This window comes from Seriola lalandi, unplaced genomic scaffold (assembly GCF_002814215.2).
Source record: "Seriola lalandi dorsalis isolate HSWRI2012SDOR001 ecotype SW California unplaced genomic scaffold, Sedor1 jcf7180002054606, whole genome shotgun sequence".
In the NCBI taxonomy this organism is placed as follows: Eukaryota; Metazoa; Chordata; class Actinopteri; order Carangiformes; family Carangidae; genus Seriola; species Seriola lalandi.
Window position 1 is genome coordinate 595,873 of NW_019525159.1, and position 24,164 is coordinate 620,036.

At 42.4% G+C, this 24,164-nt stretch overlaps 1 protein-coding gene across 3 annotated transcripts; it reads left to right on the forward strand.

Annotated features, from left to right (window-relative positions):
- The first annotated feature begins 2,661 nt into the window (after positions 1-2,661).
- Positions 2,662-22,836, forward strand: zbtb7c (zinc finger and BTB domain containing 7C). 3 transcript variants are annotated; one of them, XM_023419491.2, is made up of 4 exons: positions 2,662-2,758; positions 18,830-19,588; positions 19,674-20,347; positions 20,836-22,836. In XM_023419491.2, the coding sequence occupies exons 2-4, from the start codon at positions 18,857-18,859 to the stop codon at positions 21,455-21,457; spliced, it is 2,028 nt and encodes a 675-aa protein (XP_023275259.1). In that variant the 5' UTR covers positions 2,662-2,758; positions 18,830-18,856; the 3' UTR covers positions 21,458-22,836. The 3 variants fall into 3 exon arrangements, with proteins under 3 accessions (XP_023275259.1, XP_087033632.1, XP_023275258.1); XM_087177506.1 differs by lacking the exon at positions 2,662-2,758 and adding an exon at positions 12,135-12,561; XM_023419490.2 differs by lacking the exon at positions 2,662-2,758 and adding an exon at positions 12,135-12,556.
- Positions 22,837-24,164: the final 1,328 nt, after the last annotated feature.

Sequence of the window (24,164 nt, forward strand, 5' to 3'; positions counted from 1 at the left end):
AAGCTAACTGGCTGCTGGATGTAGAATCATATGGAACCAACAGATATGAGTGTGGTGTTGATCTTCTAACTCATCGCAAGAAAGCGAATTAACAAATGTCAAAAAATTCCTGTAAGGAGCGAATCTGAAGAGGAAATGAACACCCTTCTTGGTATGAAGAAGGTTTTTCATGGTATAACTCTGGACAGGGTGAGGCAGTGCTGAGCAACCTGAACATGTCTTTGGGAGTATCAAAGTATTCATGTACTGTCATGAACTGATACTGAAGTACTTTCCCCCCCAGTAATACTGTTAAATGGCTTTTGTCTGGCTTTTGTCTGGCTTTGCACTTTGCAGCCTTTTCATAATGAAGGTATATAATAAAAAATGAAGATAAGGGTAATAAGATGAGGAATCTGTGCTGTCAAGAGGCAAGAACTGTACCTTTGGTTTAACAATGCACAACCTCAAGTAAGTCTTCCCACATTAAACAGACTTTGTCAAGAACTATTCAGGTTTCAGATGAAAAACGAGGATCTTAACAGTAGCTGCACAGAAAGAAAAGCACCATGTTACATGTTTTACACTTGCTTCCGTGCCCCACTGTAACCTTGTGTGGTTCGGTTCAAACAATATATTGGCTGAGCAAATTTGCTCAAGCAATTTTTTTAATCCACAAGAGAAGTTAAATATTAGGCCTCTCCAAAGCATAAGACACTACATGGGACAGGACAGAAAATGGACGCTGGGTGTGTTTATCTATAAACAAATGCAGTGGACTAGAGGCTTGATTCTGCGATAAATCCACAAAACAGTTCAGTGCTATTGTAATTTTAATTCACACTAGTATGTGCTAAGGCATAAATTTAGCTAGTTCAAACGCTGAACTGTGTGATCATTACATGAGGAAATTGGAATTTACTATCCAGAAACTCAAAGCTTAAGGTAAAGTAGATGTTTCTATCAGAAACCTGCCAAATGAATTATTGTGCGTGTATCCTGTGTTGTATCCTGCATTCTGATGAGATCTGAGACAGGGGAAACCTCCATGAGATGTCCTAATCCCATGGTTTGCACAGGAAGCACAAACATTTTACCTTCTCTAGTGTCAGGTGACATCTCTGCAGGTTAAATGTGGGATCTTGCTCCTGGATCTTTACTGTGTGGCATCTTCATCATCTCGTGTTAGTGTGGAGGTTTCTGGCACAACTTCACCTACTTCCAAGGTGCATGGAGAAAGGAAAAAGTCCAATTTTTTTCACATTATCAACTGATACTTTGTTTTAAATGAGCTATTTGTAAGTTTTGCTATTGCTAGACAGCCAACATTAGCATGAAAAGCTGTTTACTTACCAGTATAGAAGGAACGTTGCAAGTTCAGCATCACACTGCATTCCCTTACTCGCCAAGCACTATCCGCTGTCTCAAAGGGTGGAAAGCAACGCCAGCATGAACTCTTGTCTCTATCACGTCTTCTCTTCTACTGAAGTTAGCCGCTAACCAGCTAGCCCCAGTCCGTTTCGCCACTTTCCGATAGCGACCCACTGTAGCCTCCAATCTGCCCTGAAGACGAAGCACTGCTCAGAGGGCGTATTATAACCTCTTGTCTTGTAAACGCTGAGGGTCTTGTCAAGCCATAATCACCACAGCCCGCTCCTGGAAAGAAATCACATTCGTTGGCAGAGAAAACTTACTAATAACCCCTTTCAAATATCTGTTTCAGTTTGATTGTTTTTCACAAGCATATATTTTCTATAAGTCAGTTTTAAAATGGAGAAGGTAGATGTTTTCACCATTATTTAATATTCACAAAATCCCTATTTTCTCTGGAGCTTGTTTGGTAATCTTTAGACCCCATGATGTCTATTGCATCTGTATCACCCAATATGACACGTTCAGCATTTACATCACTCATTACACCCTCTGATTATATTCCCATTACACTGCATTATGGGCTTCAGAGCAGCACAATGGTTCTTACATCTTGCCAGGTACGAGCTGGTACACTGAAGTACACACCCAAATACACTCACACTACCCTTTCTTCAAATCTTTTCATTTCTCCCCTGATATGTCTTTTGTTCGACACCTGATATGAACCCCTCTAGCTCCTGTTTGGCACAGGCAAAGACCCACCCACTGGTTCAACCCTGCATTATACTGGAACTACCTCTTCCCCATTTTTTTTTTTTTTTTTTACCAGAACCCTGTTTGAAACCTCTGCCCTGTCATCCAGCATCAGTTTGGCTGTTTTATTACCTGCTCCAATCTCAGTGCTTCAGCCCTTGCTCCTGGTTTTGCCCAAACTCTCCAGGCTTGTCTCTGGCTCCAAACCTCCATCTCCTCTGCCCTCCAGCCCCAGCCCCCGAGGCTCAGCTATGCCTATTTCCAACCACAACCATACCACCCAGTCCAAGCTCGCAAGCAGGTTTTTAGGCTTGGCCTGTGAGTGTGAGTGTGTGTCACTCCCCTCCCCTAAGCACAGGTGGACTTGTAGGGAATGCTGCCAAATACTTTTGGTTTAGAGGGAGGGAGGGGTGTTGGCTGAGGCTGGTGGGTGTAGCAGTTTTTGTTTTGTTGTGTTTCTTAGATAACCGTTTCGTGGAACGGTACCTTTTCACTCCCCCAAATCACTGACACACCTTCAGAGCAAATTTGAGACTCTATCTCACCCGCTCTCACTTTCACACGTCTGCCCGCGCTAAGACAGTGTTGACTTTCCTGACAGGGACTGAGTGCGTGAGAGAGGAACTTAACTCAAAACTTTTCCTCTTCAAAGGTCAGTAACATCTCGCTGTCTCTTTCACTCTTTGCTCTTCTGATTTTTTTTTTTCTTCATCGTAGTACTATTCCCCATGTCCTAAAAAAGTCATAATGAGAGGTTCATATTTCCTGTGTTGTGGTAAAATTTCAAAGCATGCAAGAGCTGTCTGCTACCCACTGAGTGCCGGAATCAGACTAAAGGATGGCTGACCTTTTGCAGAATCAGGTTCCTCTGTGTTGCAAATGGCTCCATGTCTCAAACTTTTTTTTTTTTTTAATAATAGGACATAGAGTAAAAAAGGGATGTCCATTAATTGTCAGTGCTCTCCAGAAACCTTCCTGTGCATATCTTGCAACAGTTGTGCGTGCAATGAAAGCCTCCCCCTTCACATACTGTAACAGCCACACTGAGGAGGAAGCAAGTGAAAGCATGACGAAGCTGGAACAGATTGAAAGACTGTTATCATTTTTACTCTTGCTTGTTATTGTTGCAGCAGCTAGCATAACTACACAATTAATTATTGTGCATGATTTCTATTTCTATATACTTTTACCTACTCATCCTCACATTTCTGCCACCAAGAAGCTGCCTGAGTGGTTGTAAGATTAAATTAAAACACACCTCTGAATTGATATGGCACTAATAAGATGCATGGGGTGACATGTCCTCTCATCAGTCACATGATCAGATTTTTACTTTTTCTGTACTTTCTCTGTGCAACAGATGTGGAGGCAGAGGTGTGACATTCAGAATTATTACACTCTTCCTGCCTGTACCACCCCCCCAATCATGAGTTACTGTTAACCGTTAAGCACATCATTAAATGTTGATAATATGGTATACTGGCTGATATATCAGATATAGGCACTACATTGTTCCATGTCATTATATGATATTATGATAAGTAAAATAATTAAGTGTTCCAGGTTGTGGTGTAAAACGAGGTAAAAATGGAGAATGCGGCTTCTTAGTTAGTGAACCTCATAAATGACAAGTTCTTCGTATAGGGACACTGTTTGTTTCTGTTATCAGACGCATGATGGATAATTCATGAAAAGTTGTAAAAGAAAATGTAGCTTCCTTAAAGTGTACTTTCATGTAAAAATACTCTGAAGCATTGTGTACATGTATTGCAGTCTGTAATGGTTATCAGCCTTCACCAATAATTTAAAAAAAGTCACAGTGGGGGTGGGGGTTAGATGGGGATAAAGTCAAGTACACACCACCACACCTACTCTCAGGTGAGAAAGAGAGAGGCGCTCTGTTTGCCTCTCTCTCTATCTCTCTCTCTCTCTCACCAGGATTATCTGAATTTAACCTGATCCACACAGGTCTTTTGTTACAGGGTTTCTCTTACATCGGTGTGTTTAACAAACATTACCTGAGTCAGATTTCATTCATGTTTGTACAATCTCACCTATAGCGTACTGTATATGACAAACAAATAGCCAACTGGCTCCGTAAAGGCAGTGGCCTTGTATTTGTATGAAAATGTATCTGAGCGAGTGTGTGAACGCATGTGAGGGCGTGAACTCACTTGACTGAGAGAAAGAGAGACTTCAGTCTGTCGAGTGAATGAGGGTGTAGCTTCATAATTGCAAAAAAAAATGATGCAGTGTGTTCATTATGAGCCTGACTGAGTGAATGAGTCCACACGCCTTCTTCCCAACTGACAGTGTGTGGGCATGCCCATGTAACAGCATTTACAAAGGGATACACAATCTGATTTTAAACTCCTGTGACACAGATGTCATCTTATCACAGCTGTCTAAAACCAGAGTCAGTGTTTTCAAGTCCTGCTCAGTCAGCTGCGACAGATTCTGATCCGTGTGACAAAGTGTCACCTGATCAATTAGGCGTGCAGCCTCGCCGCAACTCGTACACACGCGTGTTTCTATGTCTACAAATGCCGAATAGCCGCTTGCGTGTGTGTGTGTGTGTGTGTGTGTGTGTGTGTGTGTGTGCGCACACGTCCGCCCTCCTCCATAGGATCGAGGTCCAGGTTTTGTTGTGTGGAGTTGGGCTGGGTGAGTAAGCCGCCCCTCACAGATGAATAGAGGATGGGAGGAGGCTTGAAGAGGCTGCCGTGGGTGGGAGGCCCGAGCCCTGCCAAAAAAGCTCCTTCTGTGGGATTTGTGTACTTTTGCGCTCCTCACGAAACACAGCACCTGGCTCAAAGGACAAAGCAGCCAGGGAGGCAGGCACTCGCACTCACCAGAGGTCGGCTCGATTGCACCCTCTCTGCTTTTCAAGCCATATACTTTCTTTCCGTTTACAATTTCTCCATTTCCACCATTCTCTTAATCCTTCTGTACGCACTGATGCTTTTTATCACTTTTCAGTATTTTGTTTTGACTAAAGTAACAGATTATGTTCACATAGTTTAAACAGTAGATCACCTGGAAGCACATCTTGCCACCTTGGCACGGTTATGAAAAACTACAGCATGCCTTTTGTTATATTTGTTTTCATTATTTTTGATTTGCATGGAATCCCTTTGCATCAGTATATATGTGAAATAAGTATAGATTTTTTATATATAATCTTATTTTATTTAGCCTTACTTAAATTTAAGGCACCAGCTGCTGAAACACAATAACATTCCAATTTAAAATTACTTTATTTTACCTTTTATGAATTGCTTATGACACTGTAGCTGCAATCTGTGTGTGTGTGTGTGTGTGTGTGTGTGTGTGTGTGTGTGTGTGTGTGTGTGAGAGTGTGTGTGTGTGTTGGAGTGGCTTTTGTATTCCTAGCAGAGTCAAAGTTATCAGAGAAAGATTTTTTTTTGTCACACATTTCAACATTGAAATGTCAGTGCCAGCCACATTTTGTAATGTGGTTGCACAATGAAGCATTTTACATTCAAATTGTGGGTGTTTCCTGAATCTTACCTAGATAATAGAAAATAGGCCCCTGTAACCACTGGCAACCCACCTTGCCTCAGTCTATAGTGACAAGTACAAAGAGACATGATTCTCTGCTTGACAGTCAGGCAAAATGATCACCTAGTAAATTAGAAAATTAAGGCTCTACTTTGTAGAACAGAGCTGCAAAGACATCGCAGGAAACATTCAGAGTTGAATGTCATTCAGTATCAGGGAGTTAGATGAAGAAAAAGAAGAAAGGGAAAAAAAAGAGCACGATTTCATAATGTCTAAAAGAAAGATCTGGGTTGAATAAGTGGGTCCACCCACCTGTGTGTGAGAGGCAGCGAGAGAGAAAGCAGGGCTGGATGGCAGTTTTAGAGACATGAGTGTGTGGGTTAGGCTAGCTGGCCTGCTTATGCTATCTAATCACTGGGAGAGAAAGGAGAGCAGCATGCCTTGATCCACCCACCCACCCCAGACAAACAGCAGTTAGCCTGCTCAGTACTATACGTGGTCGCCTGCAGCTCGGGGCCGTACATGGGGGAACGGAGATAAAATGTGACAGAGTCTGCAGGTAACAGACATTCAGCACAATTATGTCTCACTCTGTGCTGGGGGTGGGGGGGGGGTGTGTCAATCTGAAAGCTGCTATGGGTCACGACAGCATGTGAGAGAGTGTGAGGCACGCTCGGTGTGTGTCGGTGGTGAACAAGTTGGACATAATCCAGCAGGTTTTCAGGTAGAAATAAAACTAATGAGAGTTCATTGATGAATTATAAACCAAATTAGCCAAATTTGTTTTAACCTGAGGCTAAAATAAGTTTTAAAAATAAGTAATGGATTCAATCATGAAACTGGCATATAAACAGATTAGGTTGCAAACACATTCACGTATGTTAAAATTTTCTTTGTCTTCGATTATGTGCAGCTCTATTAACATGAATTATGTTCCCGCTGTGTGGATGTCACTGCTTCTTTTTTGTCATCTGGGTCAGATACAGATTACTTACCTGTGTGATACCTGAGTGGGTGGGATGAGATTGTTCAAAAATAACTGACCCACGCAACACACTGGTGTATTTGTGAGTGTGCATGCGGTTGAATGTGCTCTGCCACCTCATTCGCATGTGTGTGTGTGTGTTTGTGTGTGTGTGTCATGACAGGCATCTGTCTCCCCTGCCCTGCAGCCTGACTGGTTTTAATTAGGAGGTGCCAGAGTGCCCGAGGGCTCTCCTGCTGACACACACACATGCGCACACACAAACATACCCACACACACACTACCTGAGGGCAGACAGAGGCTGTCCCACCAAGGCTGGCCTCCTTCTCGTTATCACCGTACGGACTTGTCCTCATTCACCCCACGACCCTCCCAACACACACACACACGCTCACACACAAATATTCACACAAAGTCAATCAAATGAACACAACAACACACTGTACGGAAATGCATTCAGAAGTAGCAACATTGTGGTTGAGGTCAGGAGGTTTCAGGTCCAGAATACATTTCCATATTCTAGCAACGACATAAAATAAAAGTGGTCGAAAATGGCCTCCAACATAAACAATAATCATATTTGTCTTCAGCAAACATCACCACAGACATTCAAGTTATCTTCACGCACAGCAGTGGGTTCATACGACGCATTACGGCCACCTGTGAAACACTGTAACTCTGTCTCTCCCAGCACTCGCAGTTCTAAATATGCAGCTTGTGTACTTTGCCTCCCTTCTGGCAAAGCTTCCAATACCGATTAGGATGTTTGAAAAAAAGACAAAACAGGAGAAAGTTAAAGCGCAAACAGACAGGTCAGCAGTAAGTAAACGCCCTCACCTCACTCACCCGAATGGCATGCTCCAAGGTGAGTTCTAATGACCTCAGTGCAATGACAGATGGGTGTATGTGTGTGTGTGTGTGTGTATGTATGTCTGCGAGCATTTGCCTGTGACTGAGTGAGGCAGCATGTACAGGTTTGCACACATGCCTGCCTCCCTTTGTGTTTGAGCAGCATTGCATCTGTGCGTGTGTCTCTGTCCTTGGACTTCTGGAGGCAGGGGGTGTCGACCTGGGAGGCTGCTGTGATGCTCTATCTGTGGACTGTCAGGGGATGAATGCCTCCCTTTCCTGCCTCTCTCCCACACCAGGCCACACCTGGCCTCCGAGACACCAGGGTAAAGGCCACAAGTCAGACTGATCTCTCTACAGTTTTTAATCTAAAGGAAGCCTTTTTTAGTTGTGTACAGTTAACCAGTGAGCAGCAACCTGGAATCTAAAGCTTCATATATAACTTTTTTCTAATATTATTTTAGTTGAAACTTAACAGCCCGACCGCAGTGCACAGAAATTCTCCTCCCCTTCTAACCAATCAGAGAAGGCCAAGGTCAAAGATGGGAGCCTGTGGAGTCTCATGCTAGTGCTAACCGGATTTACAGAACTTGCATATTGTAGCTTTAAGCTGCTAGTATACTTCATCAAAAGTGTTAGGTGAATAGCTTCCGAGACCCCCTCCCCCTACACCTTTCCAACGCTGGAATTATGGTGGTTGTGTCATACAATCTCTGTAACTTTCCAAAACTGTCAACCTGAAATTCACACCCACGATTGGTCGGCTGTAGGCTTGAACTCCCCCGTTCTTTACACAACTACCTTTGTCACTTTTGATTTGAACAACTGAGTGCAAGACTATGAATGCCTGGAGAGATGCTGAGAAAAAGTGGGCTATTCTCCCAGCAAGTCCTCCAATTGAACAATGACAGAAACGTCAACTAGACGCGTTTTCAGATCTGATGCTCGTGTTAGCAAAACGACATCATTTGTCTGTGCCGACCAACATTGTTACAGATCAGCGTTGAAAAGTAAATCAGTTTAATGGTGCGACTATGGTCACAAAAGTAACTTAGTCATGGTTACGACACCACAAACACGCAGTTAAGGTTATGACACGCTCATGGTCACGCCTTAAAACAATTTCTTACTTTAAAGAATGCACATACAGCAAGGTTAGGGTTTGGGCTTCAATGAAAGTCCATTAAAATTAAAACACAGTAGCTAAAGCTTCTCCAGAGCTCCATGCACCAAATGTTTTCTTCTATCTTGCCTTCATTGGGGTGCTACTTAAAAAAAAACAAAAAAACTACAATGCTGATTTACAGTTGGAAACAGGAAGTACAACAGTGTCCCGTGTTCAACATTTTGTTGATCCATCCATCCCCCCCCAACCTCATCCCTACGGGGATTTTGTCGCTCTATAACAATGCCACTTGACTTCCCGCTTTGCTTCCGTCATAATTACTAGATCCGCTGGAGGGCTTTGTCACATAGACGTAAACATATGTTGTATTGGGGCACCAACTGATGCTGTCCATTTTCTTGGTAGTTACAGTCTCCTTAATTCCCATATTTCAACAATTATCACCTCTTTCTGACGGCCAACTTTTCAACCCCGCATTCAAGTTTGGCCATTTGGAACAGCAACAATAAACACTTCTTAAACGGTTGGACGACACTTAGTACAAACTAGTTCTTTTCAAGCAACCTGACCTTTGGCTGAACTATCCACCACTTTGTTTTGGGTGCACCACTGTAATAGTTCACTGACGGAAACTATTTTCGAGCTCTGCTGGTGCGAAGAGCAGTTAGAATATATTGTTTATTAAGAGAACACTTCTAGTTTTATGAGTGATGCTGCGACACTGACATAATTACTGCACACTTACCTACCAAAATGATGTTATGGCTGAATGCTGTGCGACTAACAAGAACACATAATTTATGTTATCAGGAGATTGAACACTGACTGAACGGCAAGTTGTGATGTTTTGAGAGTGGTAACACTGGGGGGTGATCAAAATGAGTGACTGAATGAGTGAAGAGGGGAGGTGAAAATGCGTGTAAGCATGTGTGTGTGCTCTATGGTGCAGTATGTGACTGTAGTGCTGCTACTCTACAGTCTTGAGATATTTTGATTGAGGGCCAATTTTAGTCAAGTGCAGATTCAAGATGTATTTCTGTTCAAAGTCTGTGTACTGTGTTTGTGGTACTGTACAGCAAGCCAAGACAAGTACGGCATCAAAGTCTCCATGATATCAACTTTATGTAATGATGCTTCACACCCCACCTCCCCCTCCAAAGTGCCAATCTGGTGCCCTGGTACGTGTATCTTGCTGGGTGCAGCGGGTGGCAATAAACAGGTACGCTGAGTGATATAGACAGACAGACAGACAAAACAGATGACTCTTACTCAGCCCCTTGTATCCTTGAGTCTTGTGACTGGTAGCACTCAGACTGAGCAACAAGAATCACCACGTCTCGGAGCAGCCGAACACTCGAGAAGGATGGAGGAAGGAAAAGAATCAATATTTAGCCTGATGATAATACTACAGAAATATAAAACACTGAAGCGCCAAGATAATTTTTTTGTTCTTCGGGCTACACTAAAATCGATTTCATGCTTGCATCACAATATATGAAACTTTTGCAGGCACATTAATTAGGCTGAGAAACTTCCGAAATTATACCACTAAATGAGCTGCAGTGCAAATCTGTGTAATTTACACAGTGTACGTCTGCGCCATTAGACCACCGCTTTGTGTCAGTCATGGCCTGACATGACAGGCTGCAGTTTCACAGCGTTACAATGCAGTCTTCGCAGGTACCATTCACAGAGCATTGCTATGATAGCAGCGACATGTTTAGAATAGATAGCCGATCTTATAGCATGGCAAGTGTTGTTTTTCTGGCCGTCTGGCCGGCCTGCTAGCAGTTAGTGGCTAACCCTGTTTATATATACTAGATGCCAATGTGAGCTGGCCTCAACTCTCACCCTGTACAAAACAGTGTAAACCACTAGGGCATGGGCTGTGGTTTGCTTTGGTCCATGTTTTCCCCAGGGGAAGTGGGCATAGCAGTCTGATGTACACTCTGATGTCTACTTGTTTGCGGAGGTTAACTCGACATAATTTGACTGTTTTCACAGTATGATTGTCGGCTATGATTTATGGACGGTTAGGAATATTTTAGGAGATTTGAAGGTGCAGTAACCACTAAGAAAACAATGGCTCACTGCATAGTCCACCTTTATGAATGAAAAACTAAGCTAAGCTTGGATTGTTTTAGTATCTGCACCACAACTTTTGGTATTTTTTCTGAAAGGAAAAAAAAAAAAACCCGTCTGTTTGAAATAAACTTTCAAAATGCAAAACATGCTGGTGAAGCTTTCTTGGAAACTTAATTGAAAAAAAAAAAAAGTGTAACAAAAGGCGTGGTTTTATGATGTCACACAGGAAAGCTCAATGGCTGTTACAGGTCCTGTGAATATGCTATGTCATAGTAAAAGATTCGGTCTGTCTGTGAAAGCAAAGGAAATACTCTTCCTCTCTTGTTCTTCTCTGTTTTCTTTTTTCTTTCTAACTTTGTCTTACACACACACACACACACACACACACACACACACACACACACAGGAAGCAGCTTTGTCAGCCATTCTCAGTGCCATTGAGTTGAGATGAACATTTGAAATATTTTTCTCTCCACATTTTCTTGCCGTCATATATCGCTCCAAAACTACTGCTAAAACAGGGTTTGTCCTCTATACATTCTTCAGTGCTTTGTCTTATTTCTACACCTTTCTGCACAAACTTCCTCCTCCTCTCCACAGACTGAGGCGGTGGTGTAGTCACCAACTGTTAACCTGCTTCAGTGCTTTCTGACTCAAAACAGGAATCTAACGTTAGCCCTCTGCTCTCTTCAGCTTGGTTTTTGAAACCTGGGTTTCAATACGTTGGCAAAAAAAATAAGTCTGTACATAATTACTTGTGGTATTTTTTCGTTTGTGGTTTAATTTAGTATCAGATAGAGTCAGGTTTAAGTAATATTTCCTCTACAACGAACAGCTTTGTCTGAAGCAGACAGTTTTATTGGGCTGTGAATGGCACACGGCTAAAATGTTTTCAGTATTTAGTCTGTTGTGATGAAGCCTTTATGGGGGGCTACATGTGCCAGTGTGCACATTGTGTCGCCTGTCTGTTACCCTACAGTGCCTGAACACATGCACAGAAGTCTCAGGAGCTGGTTGATGTTTGTTTTACTATAGAAATTAATTTATTAGAAATGAGAGAATAGCAGGATTCGGGTTAAAACAGGTGCAAAACTGAAACTAACTGGCTTTAAGTTGCAGTTGTGTTTCTGCCTCTGTACATCTCATCTCAGCTCGAGACTAACCAACAGAGGTGCACAAAATAGTTTCCCAACTTTTCTCTCTCTTTTTCCTTTCCTTTTTTACCCTCCCTCGGTCTCCCCAAACAACCCCTTCGAGTTTCTTTTCCCCCGGTCCCTTTATACCAAAAATCCACTCTAACACAACTAAAAATTCATTTTGTCTGACCTAAATCAGAGGGTGTCTGCGCCATGGGCTTATTACACAGTGCACTTAAACTTGTGTTGTGGAGGAGGATGGGGTATTATTATCTTCCAGCTACCCACCCTGCTATAAAAACTAGTGGTGCGACATCTCCACAGCGCAGTGCTGCTGCCCTCCCTCCCTTCCTCTCACTCTCTCGCTCGTCCTACATGAGCCACACACAACAGTGAGCCTGACTCTAAACTCCACACTAGCCACGCTGCTTCACAGACAGACCCAAGAATCACACTCTGCTCTCCTCTGTTGCGCCGCTTTTGCTTCTCTCCATTGGATATTCTTCCCTGGGTGTTTTTTTTTCCCTCTTAATTTTTGTGAATGGGCAACCGTGGCCGGTGTGAGGAGCTTGTGAATGGACTGACTGCCTGGCTGACTGATTGACAGACTGGCAAAAAAAAAAAAAAAAAGAGGGGCAGCTGTGTTTCAAATAAAGAGGGCAATGCTGAGAGGTCACGCGAGGAGCCACAGAGCCTCTTAGTAGTCTGGAAATACAAAGACACGTGAGGGGAATCGAGAAACTGCAGGTACGGTAGGTGAAAGGCAGCTGAGAGCTGTGGAATGCTGGAGAACATATCAAGACATGTGTGAATTTATGTGGATGCCAGACTTTTTGAACGTGCAAATGGGCGTGTATCTGTGCGTATATGTCCGTAATAATTTGTCACATTGTTGTAGAGTGTGTGTGTGTGTGTGTGTGTGTGTGAACAAGCTTCCACTTGTGCGTTATGCTACAGTGTGCACACGTGCATCACTTAGAGTTTATATGAGTGTTGCAGCCTTCTGCTCTAGATCATAAAGGCCTGACAAGGTGCAAACAGTTCAATAAAGTCACTTAATGACTCGTGTAATTGTTTAGGCTATAGTGTAAATATTGTGCTATAAAAGTCTGGAAATAGCCCGAGTGTTTATAGCATCACAACATGTCTTTGAAACGTTTTAGTGGACTTAAGTATGTGTTTTGTCTCCAGCAGTAATTATACAGTTCACTTTTAGATATTCCATATCTATACGACACGCTCCTTTAAATCCAAAATAAGTAGTCAGGTTATTCATAAAGTTAAAGAAGATGTTTGGGAGTGTGGCCAAAATAAAAAACATGTTATGGATTTCGCGCTGAGCTGCAAATTATTGTTTACAGCCAGTCAGCTCATAGACCTCTTACCTCATGTAGTTACAAAATGCAACGGCCAGTAATGCCATTAGAGCTGTTTACCAGCTGTTGTTTTTCATTCAGGTGTGAAGGTTTGTTTGTGCGCACTAAATTCTTTACTCAAATAATGAGCAGAAAAATGAAAATCGGCACCTAAAAATGCAGAACACAATTCAGTGTATGTGGGAAATAAAAATCAGAGTTATTTTGCATATAAAAATGTTGTTGCAGGTGTATGAGAATAAGCCACCATAAAAGAGTTCATGTGGTTACACACCTACTCAACAGGCTCACAAACTGTGACAGGAAATTTAATGTAGATCAATGTCATACCAAGGATATGTTTGCTTAATCACCTATTCTAACTCTGATTATGTCTCATTAGTTCCATTCAGTTTTTAACAAAAACCTGCCACTGTGTAATACATATTTTTTCTTGAGCCTTTGCTTTAGTTTTAATAATTTGGGTTAATGTTTATATGAGCTGAACCTGTTTTTCTGGGCCACATTTGTGAGTGTCAAAAAATACAAATAAAGGACATTACATTTTTACCCAAGGCTAAACTGTAATAACATCCCTGCATGAAAAAAATAAAATATCGTTTCATCCTCGCTTGAGCTATTGAATACAACCATCTCCTGTTCATTACGGGGTCTAAATTGAAATTAAACAAAGACACAGAAAGCATAATGTGAAAATAAACTGTCCTTCCTTTCATGGTGAATAATCTAGAAGTGACATTCTTAATCACACAACCGATATTCAGCAGCAAACCATAAACTTTCGTTTACTTTGGGGGTGAGAGAGATAATGGCGTGTAGCTGTGGGCCCCCCTGAAGGCTCGAGAGATGACACCTAGTGCAAACAGGCTCTTTAAGGAGCTGAGTGAATTCAATTGGCCTCCAGACCTCTTAAAGCCAGATCGGGTGTTTATTTCAAACTATTTCATTCTATCGCACTTCTAATGAATAACAATTAAGTGTCAATTACAGGCATAAATTGATGATCTTTTGCTCTGACAAATAATGAAATACAATAGTGATTTTATAGTTTAACCTGCTGAAACATTTGAACAAGAATAATGTGGTTTATGTTGCTGGATATTAGGAAATTTGTTGAACTCGCAGGCCGATTTTCCATCAAAAATTATATATTTTTTAATAAGTCAGTCTATACTTAAATTAATAATATGTACAGCATCTCACTAATTTCGTTAATCGCCATTTGTTCTGTGAAAGTGTAAATGTGGTACCAGTCATGCCAAAAACTGTGTAAATTTCATATAAATTTTATAAAGTAACACTCAACTTTCAAGCGAAACTTGTGCAGTTAAATAAGGAAATTTGGCCCCGACACTGTATAAGATAAATACACCACCCATGTTGTGTAATTGGCATTGTATGCTGCTCATCTGCTGTAATTGACAGCAATTTAGATAAAATTTAAAACCTGTCCGTATGTGGCCTCATAGGCTCCGAACAATTGGCACTTAAATCATCAACCAAGGAAAAGTCTCCTCGCAAAACAGGTGCACTGGTGTATTACTGGTGATAATGGACTACCTTACACAGTAGGTCAAACGAATGCCTTCTCCTAATAAGGGGGTGAATTCTGTCTGTCAATACTACAAATTATTGGCCATGCAATTGTCCATCTGTGACAGTTGTTTAGCAGGTGTTTGCTATGGGCAGTTGGTGACAGGGGCAAACTTTGGCTGCCGGTGATTTAGCATGTGGGTCAGGTGGATGCAATGGCCTGACAGGGATAAACTAGGCTTTGGGTGTTTGGGTGTAGCTTATAGGCCAAATGAGTGTCTGCCTGTGACAAGGGTTGAGATGGACATTAGCTGCTGATTTGTGGCCTGAGCGGTCAGGGCTGGGGACAAGTTTGTCGCTCCACTCTGGCCATAATGATGATACAGCTGCAACAGGGACTGTGAGGGGGAGGAGGAGGAGGAAGAGGAGGAAGAGGAGAATGATTAGGAGGAGGAGGAGGACGTGGCGGCGGCGGCGGTGGTGGTGGTCAGAGCCCGGAAAGCAGATGAAGTTCTTGGGAGAAAGACGACACTGAATGGAGGTGACACATAATTTGGGGTGGGACTGCTGAGTTGAAAGTGTTAGTGACTAAGTGAGGCATGAGAGGAGACGTGGCCGGTCCAGGCAGGAGGAGAGAGAGAAGGGCAGAAACTGAGAGAGACTGTCCATTACAGGTCAATTCAATAATTAAGTTGATTCTGAGCTAGTATCACACATGCAACTGAAATTCCTGTTAAGTATATTGATTCAGTGATGCTTGTGTTATAAACAGAAATGGGTGCAGCAGCTGACAATTGTATCAAAATACGACTTTCACTATTTTATTCAAAGATTGTGTCACCTTATAATGGCAGGTTGATGAAGCCTGACAACCATTTACTGCGTCAGTTTTTTTTGCTGAAGAAAAAGTTTGATTGTCCTTCCATGACTTTTCCAGAAGAGTAAGATGGATGTCGTGTCAAATGACTTAAGCAGTAATTATCAGAGCCCTTTCACAAGACGTCTCCACCCTGGCTTGTCTGACGGGTGGGTGGGGGTGTGTGCGTGTATAAAGGGTTAAGGCTGTTCGGCTGATGAAATGGCACTCCAGGACCTTGTGGTGGGAAAGCTGTGCCCTCCTCCCCTCCCTGTCTATGTGGCACATCCTCCTTAGATCCTCTCCACATTGTAATTAGGGGCCGGCCACTAAGAGCTAGCACTAGCTAGTGGCAGGCAAACAGTGGGAATAGAGGGGAGTGGTGCTCGCTGGGGCACTAGGCGAACAAACAGCAACAGCAGCACGTGTCCCATAGTTCCAGGAGTGGGTGGGATGGATTGAGAGCAAACGAATGACAGTGAGTTCGCCAAGCCCTCCCAGTCAGACTCTTTTTCTCTCCCTCTTATCCACTCAGTGTTGTTCCAAGTTCTGCACTATTGTTTGCCTTGGCAGGCTGTTACAGGGAGGGGCCCCTCCGCTGGTGTTTGTGCAACCTGTTAGGGAACTTTTAGGGCCATCTGATCTTTCCTTTGCTGTTTCACTGGAGATTCTCTCACCTTTTACCAAGGCTAACACTTTTATGAACATTACAATCCGTGTGAAACGAAATAGAAAAAAGATATTGTCTGTTTCTTTGTAGAAGCAACATTAATCTGTGGAAGAAACAGCAGAATCAGTGAAAGAGGTTTTAATGTATTACCTGAGTTTATAGTACAGGATTTGCGCTTCACAGAAGGATTTATATGAAATTCAATACAGATATAATCTCTTTTCATTTCATCATTCATTATTATTTTTGAATACACGATCCTGTCAGTTTTTCTGGCCACTGTAACTTTCTCTGTCGCTCTTTTGTTCCAGTTTTCCCTCGATGAAGTTGCACAGGTCTACGGGCCTATATCCTATACAACCTCCCTCTATAGACATTTTAATTATGTCCACACTGTATCAATGGCATGAACATAGCAACAGTTACCTAGCAACAAGATCGACAAGAATAAACTACAAATAAGATTGGTATCCAAGTTGTATGCCTGCAGGTGAACTAAGAGATTTTCTGAAATAGTTTTTTTTTTTTCTCCTGTGGTGTGATCCACTGCAGCACAAGAAACAAAAAAGTGAGAATGTGTGTGTGTGTGTGTGTGTGTGTGTGTGTGTGTGCATTTGTGTGTGTGTGTGTGTGTGTGTGTGTGTGTGGCTTCAGCCCTAGCCCATTTAGAGCCAGTCAACAATGCAGCTGTGGTGAGCGGGGCCGCTTCAAAGTATTTATCTACACATGCCTCCAGTGACCACCAAGTGTGGACGGCTAAGTTTAAGCTCTATTCATAGAAGTGAATGAATGAGCACTCTGCCAGAGGAAGTTTTATCACTGTAACTGTAAACAACAGCAGAGTGAATCAACAGGTAGGAACTCAGGCAGCTGTGGGACGGAGATTTTAAGGCAGAGAACTGTTTTGTCTGTACATTCATACGGTATCTGCCGTCACTGTGCTGTGACACAAATGAGCGAGGTGACTGCAAACTAAGCATTCTGACAGGATACGGCATCTAGAGTACAATCTGACCTCCTTTGTTGTTTTCTTCATTTCTCACCACATCCAAATCACACACTGTGTTGAAATGAAGGTATCAGCTTGCTTTGTGCTCATATCTGGTGGAAGAAGACAAGGGTGGGGGTGGTGGGGGGGTGGTGGTGGACATTACCAACATCACAGAATCTCTCACGCATCTATCATCACAACCTCATTGCTTGTTTGAGTGTCAAATAGGAAAAAAAAAAAGCCAGACACCGTATTATCAAGATGATGGGTTTCCCTAACTTGCACAGTTGCAACACGCTCCTTCAAGAAATCGCGATAACACATTCAAGAATAAATATTACCAATGCGATGTTTGCTCAAAATGAGACATGCTGTATTTACCACTTGTTGTTTGCTGCACAGATGGCACACAAACAAGCATGCCTACAGTATATTTCATAAAGCTAGACTGTCACTCACTGTGTTAACAATATCAGCTTGGGTTAAGAGCCTCCCCACTATTCAAATATCAACGCTTTTTGAAAATCCCTTCATCTGATGAATGGATGGTGATTGTTGTCAGTGACACTCCATTTCAAGCTGAGGTGCAGGTGTGAGCCGAGCCGTGGGCCACTTGTCGCTCTCAGTGCACTCTTTAAATCACTAACTCAGATCCTGTTTTGTTATTGGCCTTAACATGCAAACAGTGCATGTTCAGATTAATCACTGATTAACATCACCCCGAGTTGCATGTCTCACAATGCATGCTTCATTTAAGTGTCAGCGCTGAGCCTCTGTTTTTCTGAAAAATAAGTCCCTGGTGATCTTTCAAAATTACAGAAGGTAATTTAACAACACTGACCACCGTTTTTTTAAAAGAAAAATCTTCCTTCCACCTGGAATGAAATTATTTTTCTCTCTGCACAGTAAGAGCTATTTTACATTCATCTCCAAATTGCGGCTTTAACTTTATAGTCGAAACTGCGACAGTAGCCTCGTGACACATTGCCTTGTTAATTTGTTAAGTCTAATTGAGATCAAGATCTTTTCAACAAGAGAGACCACAGAGCTAATTGTACATGAAGCAAAATTCTAAAGTTTTATTATCAGATATGTTATTTTGAATGATTTTATAATTTCATACATTAAAGCGGCTTCATATTTTTTTTGTGTGTTGTACAAAATGAGCAGAGGTATGTCTCAACCCCTCTCTATTTTTTTGAGGGGGGAGGATTTGTAATCACATCTCAGGATATGTGTTCAAAGATCTTCCTTGTTGTGTGCCAGACTCAATATTTTTTGGTCCAGACAGACCTTCAAGAGTTTAAGGATTCTCAAAATGTCTTCTAAATGTTGAACAACCTTGTGGGTTTTTGAAACATTACCAGACGGTTTATCTTTTAGAAAAACAGATGCTTAGCTCTGTGATTCAATGACGCAATGCATCAAAGGCACAAACTGAGGCAGAACTTAAAAGCGCAAATAAAACGATTGAGGATTAATGGAGTTTTGGAGAGGAAAACGTGGGTTCCACAAAACTATTTTTTTTCAGTTTGACCTTTCAAGTGTGATTCAAGTGCCATTAAACAGTTCAATGCTACTGTCTCCCATCTAGATAACCAACAGTGACGGAGAGAGGAGAATGGTTCATCACAGAGAGGAGGACCTGATTGGAATCCCTTTCCCGAATCACAGCAGCGATGTCCTCTGCAGCCTCAACGAGCAGCGTCGTGACGGGCTGCTCTGCGATGTCATCCTCATCGTCCGTGACCAGGAGTACCGCACCCACCGCTCCGTTCTGGCCGCCTGCAGCCAGTACTTCAAGAAACTGTTCACAGTGGCCACCACTGATGCCAGAGATCACCATCCCACAGCGGCCGTGTACGAAATCGACTTTGTGGCGCCGGAGTGTCTCACAGCCATCCTGGAGTTTGCCTACACTTCTACTCTGACGGTGACGGCGTCCAACGTTAAAGAGATCCTGAATGCGGCTCAGATGTTGGAGATTCCCTGCATCATCAACGTTTGCCTGGAGATCATGGACAGCGGGGGTGGAGGCGGCGGAGGCGGGGGAAGGCGAGTGGTGGAGGGAGAAGAGGACGAGGAGGAAGAGGAGGATGCGGAGGAAGACGAGGAGGAGGAAGAGGAGGAGGAGGATGAAGAGGAGGACGCAGGGTCGAGGAAGGATGAGCAGGAAGAAGAGGAGGACAACGTCAGCGAGAGGTCACTGCAGTCATCGGAGAGCAGGGGGGAGCAGACGCCTTCGGGGACGGACGATTTGCCGCCTCCGAGCACCTCCACATTCCATCAGCAGTTTGACCTGCGCAGGGAGTCGTCCCAGTCACAGTCTCCAGACAACATGAGAGGAAAACAGGTGAGTTCACTGGACATTTTGTAAGTAATCTTGTCTTGATTGTTCCTAAGCTTGAAAGGCTCATGATGCTGTCTTTATGCGGCAGGAGAGTATGGAGAGTCGAGCTCTGAAGGATTTCTCCATCGAGTCTCTCCTCCAGGAAGGGCTGTATCCCCGTATGTCAACACTGGATCGGAGGACCAACTTTTCTCCTCTCCTCCCAGGTTTCTACCCCTCCATGTGGGCTGCTGAGTTCCCGGCCTTCACCCAGCAGCTCCTGGATCCCAGCCACCATCAGCATCCCCATGCAGGAGTCTCACCGCAAACCAGGCTCCCTCACGCCTTCTCAACCTCTGCCCCACTTGAGGCCTCCAGGCCCCTTGATCTAGCTGTGAAAAGAGAGATCATAAAGGAGGAGATGAAAGAGGAAGTCCCACCCAGTCTGCTCCACGGTGACTTCCTGAAAGAGTTTGTCAGCTCGGGTCTTGGCAGCACCATGAACGCTGGTTCAGTGCCGTCAGAAGGTCACGCTCTGGGTCAGATTAAGGACGAAGCTGACTTCCGGTCGTACCTGAGCTTCTTGAGCTCCGCTTCCCACCTCGGGGCGCTGTTCCCTCCCTGGCAGCTGGAGGAGGAGAGGAAGATGAAGCCCAAAGCGTCACAGCAGTGTCCTATCTGCAACAAGGTCATCCAAGGAGCTGGGAAACTGCCTCGACACATGAGGACGCATACAGGGGAGAAACCGTACATGTGCACTATCTGTGAAGTACGATTCACCAGGTATGTGAAGCAGTACATCTAATCACATTATCAGTTCTTCACTACAAGAACTTCATATTAACAAACCACATAGAGATCATGTTTAGATCTTAATGTTCCTGGTTGTTTTGACGACGAAGGTTATGTAAAACAGCACAGTTAACGGAAAAGTACCCCATGCTCTTTTGACTGAGGTTAATCTGTTTTCACCTCATCTGAATATCAAAGAGCTGAAAGTGGAAAGCCCCCTCCGCTGGTTTCTTTGCATTAGTGATATCTCACTCACCTACATCCTTCTTCTTTGGCATATTTTCCACCTGTATTTTAAAGCTGAACTTTGTCAGTGAAGAAACTAATACATCATACTAGAACAAATTATCTTTAAATACTGGCTTTTAAACTCAGTCACTCATACGACACAAGATCTAAAAAGGGAAATGTAATTTATGTGTTAACTTTTCAACCCACAAGATATTGTATGAACACATGTGGCTTTGATCTTTTCTCAGACAAGACAAACTCAAGATCCACATGAGGAAGCACACGGGTGAGCGCCCGTACATCTGCCTCCACTGCAACTCCAAGTTTGTCCACAACTATGACCTGAAGAACCACCTGCGAATCCACACGGGCGTCCGTCCATACCAGTGCGAGCACTGCTACAAAAGTTTCACACGGTCTGACCACCTACATCGACACATCAAGAGGCAGAGCTGCCGAATCTCCCGCCCCCGGCGAGGACGAAAGCCAGCTGCCTGGCGGTCCACACCCACCAGCAACTTCCTGTGCCCCCCCACTGCTGCCACCAACAGGTTTGAGGAGAACGGGTTAAGCCCTGCGTACCAGGGAGTCAAGAGTCACGGACTTGGGGAGATGCTCGGCCTCAGCAATAGAGGTCTGGGATTTAAGAGTGTGGATGGTGCGGGCAGGGAGAGCAGGGAGGAACGGCGAGCAGAGGGGAAGCAACGCGCAGAGGAGGAGAAGACAGGAGAAGGGAGGCAAAGGGGAGTGTTTGCCTTTGCTCTGGCTGGAGAAGAAGTGCTTACCCGCTCTCCATTTTATGCCGCGACCTCTGACCCCTGGACCATGAGACTGGAGCGCGCTCCACCCATCTCTGAGCCGGCCAAATGAACTCCGGTCTGTAAAGGAAGACAAAAGACAAGAAAGAATATCTCTTTAATCTCTGTGTCTGTTCTGCTCCAGGAAGCTAAAGCACCTTTATAAAAAAAAGAAGTGAAAGAGTGAGATCAGTAAACCTTTTGAAGCCTGCTGATGTGGCAGTGGTAACAAAGACTTTTTTTATTTTTATTTTTTGGAAATTTAAATAATTTCACAGATGTCATGCTAAATAATTGTTTCAGCCCTGTGGATGTTTACAAATACTTTCATAGCATTTAAAAAGAGCGAAAAAGTTTGACACCGCCAATGAGGAAAACATATCAGGAAACTTATCTTATTTGCATTATTTATCTACAAGGTTGCCTAAACCGAGAGGCAATCAATTCAAAAACTACCACATTTCTACAATGTCCTCTGAAGCAAGATAAGATGAGGCTTTTATAGTGAAAGTATTCACATGCAAGAAAATGTAATGCTACACCAAGAGCAGAATCTGTTGTAATATGAATTGGTGATGGTAAATGTCAAACAAAAGATTACATGTGCAAACATATTCAAACATATAATGTAGAAAAAGGTTTTTAATATATAAATGAAATATTTCCCTTTCGTAATGAAGTAGGGAAGTGGAGTAGACGTAAATAAATAAAATAACATTTTATTCAATAAATAAGCCTTTGTCCAAACAATTCCCAGTGACTTTTATTCTTGGATAGCTGTGTCTAGGTGTTAAGAAGGGATCAGTGTTGTTGAAAAAGCATTAAAAATGATTTGATTACAGCAGCGTGTAGTCTGGCACATGTCCTGCAAGTACATTTGATTCCAACATGGTTATTTAATCATATTCCAAAACAAAGGAAACCCACTTGAAGTCTAACAAATCAGGATATTTGATACCATGTTATTATCCTTCCACTGCCTTGTTCTGATTTAAGTTCCTTGTCTGCACTATTGTACATAGACACAAACTTTTGGCCATGGTGGTGTTAATTACGGTCGCATTGCTGATGATGTAAAATATATATATATATATATTGTTCTTAAAAGACTTTGAGGCATCCATCCAAAGATGTGTACTTTGATATTTCACAGACTTGAATAAGACTTTGTTTTAATGTTTATGAATATGTGTCTTCAGAGGATGTATATTTCTGACTAATCAAACTGCCGCTTTAGCTATACAGTATGCTTGTGTTTTTTCTGCTGCAACAAATCAAAAGGGTTTAAGGCCCGTTTTTCATATAATGTTAATTTCTGATTTGTGTATAAAGAAGTTCAAAAATTATTTGAATTGAAATGGGAAAGTATTTTCTTGCTATTTATGCGTATTTAAATGAATGAGCCTTGGCTATATTTTGCAAATCTGTTTTATAAAGACACTAAATGTTGAACTTCGCTCTTGTCTGGGAGTATTATTACCATAAAACTACCAAGGTGCATGTGTGTGTGTGTGTGTGTGTGTGTGTGTGTGTGTGTGTGTGTGTGTGTGTGTGTGTGTGTGTGTGTACTCTTATCCCTCTTTGTGAGGATCAATTTGATATTTAAACCTTGATTGTGATGACATTTTTGGAAAGTGAGGAGATTTAGGTTGGATCTCACTTCTTCATGGTGTAGCATTAGGTGAAGACTTTGTTTTGAGGTTAAGATAAGGGTAAGGGTTTGGCATGTTGTTGAGATGGTTAGGATTTGGAGATAAATATATATACCACTCCTAGTTACCAACAATAAAATCTTCAGGATTCTACTAGTAAGTATGCTTTTTAAGTTTTCTGCCTTAAGATTCTAAGTTTAAAAAATCCTGTGAATTCATGCAACTTTGTATTTTTCATAAAACTAGTGCTTCTTCTGCAAAGTATTTTAGTAGTACATTTACTAGTAGATACTCTGAAAGCACTATTTATATACTTCTGAATACTGCTCACACCCACAGTGGGAAACAAATACCAGGAGGTATTCACTGTGACATTTGGTTGCTCAAAAGCTGAAATCCCCACTGAGGTCACCTCTGCTTTTGTGTGATCACGAGTGTGATATGAAATACATATTGGTCATTAATAATCACTGATAACACACAGCTAGTGCAGGTAGACTGTTTGAGGATGAGGGAGAGAGAGATAGAGAGGGAGTTATGATGGATGAGACATATTTGCTATGCTAAATGTGTCACAGAGTCAACTAAAATATCACTAATTATTCAGTCCACTCTTTAGTTTTCAGCATAAACTCAGCAACAAAAGTTACAAAAATCACTGTTAAAAGGTGAGCAGTAATCTTTTTGGGGGAAAAGAAAAGAAAAAAGGTTCAGGCTAATCAGAATAGATCATACGTGAGCTACATGTGATTGTTTTCAGTTACAAAGTTAATTAATTTGACTGATACAATGGAGAAATTACACAACTCGGAGAACATGATAAGTCATGTTTTCCCTTCACATAATGTGCACATCACACAAATATATTTAAATATTTCAATTAACCCTGTACAGTAGTGTGGTTTAAAGAGATGGATTAATGGATCAATACATGATTAAACAATGCCGCTGAGTCTGATCATATTGAACTTGTAGATTTCATATCTTATAGCTGTATCAATCATATTTTTACAGCCAGATCATTCACAGCCATGTAGTTTTTTTTCTCAGCATTTAGTTTCAACACTCAACTCATTCTCTCACAAAAGCCTTTTCATGACTATAAGTGCTAGTTTAAATGGCTGTGCT